Source organism: Trachymyrmex septentrionalis, unplaced genomic scaffold (assembly GCF_001594115.1).
Source record: "Trachymyrmex septentrionalis isolate Tsep2-gDNA-1 unplaced genomic scaffold, Tsep1.0 scaffold80, whole genome shotgun sequence".
Lineage (NCBI taxonomy): Eukaryota > Metazoa > Arthropoda > Insecta > Hymenoptera > Formicidae > Trachymyrmex > Trachymyrmex septentrionalis.
In genome coordinates, this window is record NW_017305988.1 from 1,440,424 (window position 1) to 1,448,488 (window position 8,065).

The 8,065-nt window shown below is 39.2% G+C and overlaps 1 protein-coding gene across 2 annotated transcripts in view; it reads left to right on the top strand.

Annotated features, from left to right (window-relative positions):
- The first annotated feature begins 258 nt into the window (after positions 1-258).
- LOC108754794 (homeotic protein Sex combs reduced) overlaps positions 259-8,065 on the top strand; it is a 21,178-nt gene continuing 13,371 nt past the window's right edge. Inside the window, exons 1-2 of one of the 2 annotated variants that reach the window (XM_018497392.1) lie at positions 259-392; positions 2,092-3,160. In XM_018497392.1, coding sequence (XP_018352894.1) covers positions 2,344-3,160 — 817 coding nt within the window. In that variant the 5' untranslated portion in view covers positions 259-392; positions 2,092-2,343. Of the gene's footprint in view, positions 393-463; positions 3,161-8,065 lie in introns of those variants that run through there. The other variant, XM_018497391.1, reaches the window with a different exon arrangement.

The following is an 8,065-nucleotide window of genomic DNA, read 5'->3' on the forward strand; positions in this document are numbered from 1 at the left end:
GAGCACACTGCGAATACACTGTAAAAATGTCAAAGAAATTTTGTATATAAAAACGTAAAAAAAACTCGTTTAAAGTCTTATCTGCGATGAGCAAAGGGAGCTCCGCCTCCTCAACCGTCCCCTCCGCCCCCTGTTACCCCGGAATGCCCCCCGTTTGACCAACTGGCTACTACGTCACACATGCTTCTGCTTAGAGCCGCCAACTCCAAAGGCTCTCCTCTCAGGCCGGCTCAGTGAGTTACGAGTTGCGTCCGGGTTCGCCGTACGAGCGATAACGGGGGCGTCAATCGAATCGCGATTGGGAGAGGATTCTACCTCGTGCACGCTCTTCCCTCCTTGTCTTTCTCGACTACAGGCAACAGGTTTGAATTTATGGGACAATAAAGAGTGTGGTGCGTAGTGCGCGTCTCTCTCTCTCTCTCTCTCATGCTCTCTCTCTCTCTCTCTTTCTCTCTCTCTGTTTCTCTCCTTTTCTCTTTTCTTTCCTTTACGCATTTCTTTCCCTCTAGGCCGCCCTTTCTCTCCTGTCCTTTCGTTGTGAAAAGAGGAGTGAGCGGCGAAGACTATCAAACTCTCATAAAACTGTCAACCGCGGCCACCAGGCTGACTTATGTGCGCCCCTTCCTTAGCCGCGGTTGGAGAGAATCACACGTTTTCAGGTTGAATCTGCGCCTTTCGCGCTACGAACGCGCGACGATCCCATCTTGGAAACTTGTTAACGAAAGGTCAGACGTAACGCACATCTAGAAAAAGGGCGGTCGGAAGTGAGTCCGATCATACGTCCGATTCACGGTCCCGCGTTGCAATATGCAAGTACAGCAATTTGCACTAATAAAACGTACTTTTCTTCCATCTCCTGATCAAGAAGAGATACGGTACGTATGATGGAGCTAAAATGGATTCGCGACGGATGAAATCGACGAAGATACGGTGATATTAATGGGCGAATCGTTTTCGGTCGATCAGTAAGGAACAATCGCGCCTTCGGTGTTCGTACCACCCCTTTTCTTTTTCGTCTGTCTTCAGCCGCGAGACTATACAGTAGGGGGCGCGTGCGCGCGTAGCCCCCCTCGCAAAGCGGACGGAAGACTGCTTCTTGGTGACGTCGCGGCTAGAAGGCTGCAGAGGAGAACGAGAGAGCGATCGAGATACTTCTCCCCCACCAGCGGTTTCACAGGGCTCCCGAATATCTCTCCATTAGCCCCCCTGACGGTGCTATCCCCTCTCCTTGACCCCTCTCTCGCCCTCTTTCTCTCTCTTACGCACACCCCTCTCATCGGTTCCTGTCACGTCGGGTAGCAGCCGGGCAACACTACCACACGACGAGCGCCAGCGGTAGAGCGGAGACTCGAGAACGGAGACGCAAGGAACGGGGTTGAAGAATCGTACGCCGACGGAGAGACCAATCAAGGTTTGACGAACGGCAGGGATTGGTCGAGGCGCTCCTCTGACACGCAGAGAGCGCGGGCACGTGACAAGCTACCGCACACACCGGCCTTCCGTTGGATCGTGGCGAAGCCTTCAGTACGATACCAACCACCCTTCGCGCACGCAACAAGAACGGCGGCGAACTCGCGTGCGGGTACACACTCTTCACCCTTTACCGTGAAGTCGAATCGCCTCTACCGCGTTGCCGCGTTGCCGCGATATATAAAGCCGTCTGTTAAGTGCAACACCTGTGACAACATTCAACCGCAATTAATCATCGCGTAAATAATTTTAATGCGCGCACATATGTGTTACTTGGCATGTTATTTCATTGAGAAGAGACTTTACAAGGTCATCTTCAATGGGGCGCCTCGATAAGCTGTTCGTTACGCGCTACTGCACGATGGGCCCACAAGTTCTCTGTAGGTAATCGCGACTCCTGAGCTCATAAAGAAGCAGAAGACAGTTTTATAGCCCAGGCCCACGTGGCCCTCATAAACTTGACTCGCAGGTCGGTTCGAATTCAGGCTCGACCCGCCTGCCGCCAGACGTCTGCCTCTCTCTCTCTCTTTCTCTCTCTTTCTCTCTCTCTTTCTCTATTAGTCCTGAACCCCTCGTTCATTATCGAATCGCTTAGGGACGTGTTTCTGTCGCGTGTAACAGGTCGTGATAGCTGTGAATCGTTCGACGAACAAGGTGAAACTTGTACTCGGAGTAGCCGGTCACGTGTGTCTGTCGCGCGATTTCTGTCATTGCAAGCACGATGACAAGTTTCTATACTTAATGACGGCGCGCGTTGTTCAACCGCCTCAACCGATCGAACACAACGCGTTCAGTGTTTTCGGTGAATGACGGAACACAGACGTGCACGATATTGATATAGTGACGTTGACGGCAGGTGAAGGTACGTGAAGAATGAGTTCCTATCAGTTCGTCAACTCGCTCGCATCATGCTACGCGGGTCAACAGCCACAGCAACAGCCAAGACCGACCGCGAATTCGCCTGGAGAACCGATGCAGGCAGCATCGCCGGCCGGTGGCGAGTACTACAATCCAAATGCAGCCTCCACCAGCTATCCTGCACCTTGTTACTCGCCACAACAGCACTATCCCCAGCACCCTTATGCCACGCCGGCGTCGGGTATGCAGCATACAGCACCGACAGGAATGATAGACTATACCCAATTGCAGCCGCAGCCTCGGCTAAGTGCGACCACGACGTCACAACAACACGGTATGCACGCTCAACAGTCGCAACATCATCAGCAGCCACATCATCCTCAGCAACAACTTCACGCGGATCCAACGACACCTCTTCTGCAGGGCGCTTCGGCACCCTCGGCACCGTCAACGTCCAGCTGCAAATATGCTGATTCGACATCGTCCACCAGTGTGGCATCTCCGCAAGATTTAACCACATCTACTTCGAGAAATAGCCCAACGCCCTTAGTCGCGCCCGGTACAAGTAAAGCCGCATCAGGATTGACTTCACCACCTGGTAGCTCGTCAAGGTCGTCTGTGGCTGCGTCCGCTGCTTCACCACCCAGTGGTAGCTCGAGGGGCGTCGGCGAGGGAAATTCAACGCTGACAACAGCATCTTCCGCTTCGTCGCCCGCTTCCTCTACATCCAGTACCTCTAGCACGGGTAACAATTCGTCCAACAAGGGGAACACTTCTGGCACTAACCCGCCTCAAATATATCCATGGATGAAGAGGGTTCACATTGGTCAGAGTAAGTCAGTTTATTTTTTAATCTATCTTTTAAATATTATCGCTACAAATAATGTGGTTTCCAAAATACATCTTCTGTTTCTTCTTTTTTGGTTTGTGAATGAAACTTGCTCTTTATCTTATTAAATCGGTAAAAGAGGAGATTAATAACAATTACATTAATTTATACTGTTATGTTGTATTGTTAGGATTACAACTGTTTAAGAGTTGAAAAAAATTCTGCGTGCTTTATTTTATAACATTTTAATAAATATATATTTATTTATATTAATATATTGAACAATATATTAAATCGTACGTCACATTTAAATTTTTAAATATGACGTACGATATAATGTTTTGCTTAATATATTAATATATATAAATGTATATATCTATTCTTTTTAACTTTTGAAATGTCATCTATCAAAAGCGTAGAAGTGCTAAAATACAAGACCTCACAAATTTATTCAATTTGATGATAACAATCTCCTCTTAAATCGTTATTCGCGTTTTAAACACGTTTTACGTTTGGTAAACACAGAAATATATAAATTTTGACATCTGAAATAAATCACTTGATTTCAAACGCAATATTTGTAAATAGTTATTTCATTTTTACGTTTTAAGTGCAGCAGTATATTAATTTACATAATGAGACTTTCTATAATGTAATTTTTGTATAAAAAGATTAGGAAAAGATTAGGATAGACAAATAATGTTCAGTAAATTTTATAGAAGTAGTCGATATTCAGTATTTCTACAGTTAAGTAAATATTGCATAAGAGTAGAACAACAATTAATAAATTACAGTATCTGATGTGTCGAAATGTGCGTATTAATTAAATAAAAATATTATATATTATACAATATATAAGAGCATATATTTTATTGTGAGATAATTACAAAATAAACATCTTTAGAGTAGTGTATGAATTTTATCCACACGAATACTGCAAGAAATATTTGACAAATTATTAAATTACCGAATAGCAAAATAATTATCAATAATAATTGGAAAATATTTTTATATCTCTAAAATTTTTTAAAAGTGATATTATTATTGCGAAAAATAATCAATAAATTAAATTTAACGTTACTGTACTGGAAAACTTAAAGCACTTTATAAAGCAACTTTCCGATTATAATTCGAATAAGGAAATATTTTGTATAGTATCTTGTTGAATGTAATTGTCAAGCAAATATACAAATAATTATGAATAAAATATAAATTAGCAATTATAAAGTGCAAAATATTACTATATTGCTACATACGATTGAGAGAAAACAAACAAGGCATAAGACAAAGAAACAATAGATGATTAGTAACATATTAAGCAGGGGAACAGCAATTATACATATAAATACATTTTCGAATAAATATTCGATAACGCAAACAAAACCGCCGGTCGCGTCGCCGTACACTCGTGCTCTCTCTAGGATCGTCCGAGTATGTACTTTATAAAACACACGGAAATGAGCTCGCGCGCGATTTGAGATACGAACGAAAGGTAGTGCGGGGGTGCGGTCAGAACGGGTAACAGTAATTCAGCGGAGACCAAGACTAGATTCACCTGCCCCCGTGGCTCAAAGAAGATAAAACAGCCGAGCGCGCTGGTCGCGCTCACATTAGTCGCCCCGCGTGATTTACTGCGCGGCCAGTATGATTCAGTCAGCGGGGAATTTGACGAAGAATTAATGGTATTATGATATCGTGTGTAACTCTATGTATGTGCGCCCGGGCCATAAATCAGGCTGCATTGTAAGGCGCGGGGGGTTGCCTTCTCCTTCTAGTTCTCTCGGGTTAGCTCGAACGAGGGCCTCAGATCGTTCGGCTCGGCCCCCAAACGGGATACGCAGCTCAGATCTTTCTTGTACAAGTTTTGGCTTCCTCTCCCAATCGTTCGCATGATGCCCGCTTGGTTAATACAGCATCCTTTTACTTCGGTTTATGTCCCTCGCACGATTATTTCGAGTACGCTTCGATTCGCGGGAAGCGAGAGATACAAGCAAATTCATCGTTTTTTGTCGGTTATAGCAATATCATATTATATAAAAACAAGGCTCTGTAGGTATATATTTAGCACGATGTGTATCTTAACTACCTAAACGATTACCAATTCCCAATTTTAATGGAATTCTAGCTATAATTAAACTGCGAAGCAATAGTGATGCAAATCCGATAGTGATGCATAAATTCAAGAGTGTTTACTGATGAATTATAATTACTTATAATAGTATAAGAATTAATGAAAATAATAAAAAAATTAATGTATATGGCAAAAGCAAGTAAAATAGAAATTTTTAAAAAATCTCAAAAATACGAAAAAATTATATGGTCTATAATAAATAAATATTATTATAAATTTTACCAACACAAGAATATAATTACTGCGTAGCTAAGAGTAACAGCAAAGTAAAATCATAAATTTTCTGTGAATATATGGAATACATTGGTTCTGAGAGAACATGCTTGAAATAATTATTTATCAATTAGGATTGCTTTCTAATATCTTCAAAGCCTTTGTCTGAATTTTTAACATTTACTGACAAAGTCAACTCTTTTATTTTGTACCTCGATTGAAATGAATTTCAAGGACAAGATTTCTTTTGTAAAGAAAAACTTATTTTAAATTTAAAGTAAATTAACGGTTGTTGTTATACATTTGTACATTAAATAAGTGTGAGAGATTTACGAAAATTATTTGAACAAACATGTAGAAATCAAAACTGTAAGTAAAATAATACAACAATTACAAATGAAAATAAATAATTCATATCTACATTAAGAAGAAAATAATTGATTCGTCGAGGTTAATGCTCAACACAAGACATTCCGTTTAGACTTCGTCCAGCCGTTCCGACGCTTTTGAAGCGTCTTCAGATGCATAAACGTTTGAATACTATATTTGAAAAAATAAACTGTTCATTAATAGCCAAAAGAACGAATGAGAGAATCTGGCTTACTCGGAATAGTACATTAACGTATGATTTTACTACTTTGCTCTATGAGAAGCATTTTTTTATCAGAAATGTATAATTATTAGTATATATATAATTATTAGTTTTAATACATTTATTATATTATTCTATATAATACATGAAAAAGTAATGAAACCTTAATCATATATTGCCTTTACGATAAGAATATTTTAATAAATACGTTTTTTTCAATTAAGAGAGAAGGTACAGAATTAAATTTAAAATTAAATTTAACATAAATATATTAATAACATTAAAACATTGTAAGATATAATTTATGACTTTGTAAATAATTTATTTGAAACGCTTTTATACGATACTGATAATTATTTAAAAGAATTATTGTTTACATAAATGTTAGCATAATTATTTGTGGATTATTAACATGTACGTAATCTGGAACAAAATGTAAAAGATGAAAAGATATTTTAAAATGAGATTAGATAAGTGGAGGGCAGATTTACTTTAAAAAAGTATAATTACATACCAGTTATATAAACAAAGCTGACGTAAGAGACCTCGAGGAACAATTATACATTTTTTTCATTAAATCTTATCAATCAAAAATAAACCACAATCTCTCTATTATTATAAAAGATTTATCTTCTATGTTTGCTATTTGCACGTTAAGAAATTTCCTTCGCCACTTTAAATTTTATTATAATTGTCGGAAGACACTTTTTAATAAAAATTGAAAAGTATTTGTATAAATCTAGAATCTGTGGCATTTTTCACAATATACTATACCATTTTGAAAATTGTAAAAATTATCCGGAATACGACCTTGCTGCCGGCAAATCACGCAGCCACAAGCATGTGGGTCATCTTCGGGATAAGTAGCTATCAAGTCGGAGATAAGTCCGAGATAAGTAGCTATCATCTGACGAGCAGCAAACGTGAATAAACATGCAATTGATGCGTGAAATGGACAGTTCTGCAGTTTATTTCCGAAATATCGACCTGCGTGTATGCGAGTGGGTGCCGTAGCCCCTGTTTAGATAAGCAGAAGGTCGTTTTCGTCATGGAGTCTGTAATTATGGGCCGATCATTCCGCTATAAATAAGGATGTGCGGAGCGCCGCGAGGAAAGGCACGTTTCTGTGTCCCGATTGATAGATGGCTACCAACGTGATTCCCAACGTACGAATCCCCCACGCCGGAAGGGTAGACAGTCGAACCAGTGGAACTGGATCTCACTTAATGCTCTTAGCACATTTACACGTCATAAATATGTGATAGTTGGCGGAACAATTTTCTTGTCGAGGAATGGCGTCTACAAATGATTTAAATGAACCATGATATTATGTCAAGCTTTCTTGATTGCCATTTTATTCGATTAATTTGTCATAATTCTACATGCGCTAAAGTTCCATATATTTATGCTAATAACGAAGAAATAGAAAACGGTATTTTTTTTTTGTTTATTGCATTTTACACGTTGGATTCAATATAGTGCAAATAAAATAAGTACAAGTGCCTTAAGCAAATATGCACGTACATATGTATATACGTATGGTTACGGCGTTCTAACAGGAGAAGGAGATACGAGGACGAGCTTCAAAGAACTGGTTTTACTAACTACATAGCATACTGCATTTTTACGCCGACGAAAATGTTTTTATCCCGAGATACTTAATCAATCCACGCCATACGTACGTTCTAAGACATTAGGGTTAGTAAAATCTAGGATTGTTCGTCATCGTCTCAAAATAATTCACAATCATATTTCTTTAGAAAATTCATTATAATACAAACACACATGTACATACAACACAGCATATTTTTCCTCGAATTTATAAATATAAAGTTGATTGTTAATTTAATAAAATAAACTAAAACATTATTAGAAAAATAATATAAAAATAAAAATGTTATTTTTCATTAATTAATTAATGATACGATACACAATTACCATAAAATATTGACGATAAAAAAATAGTGATAAT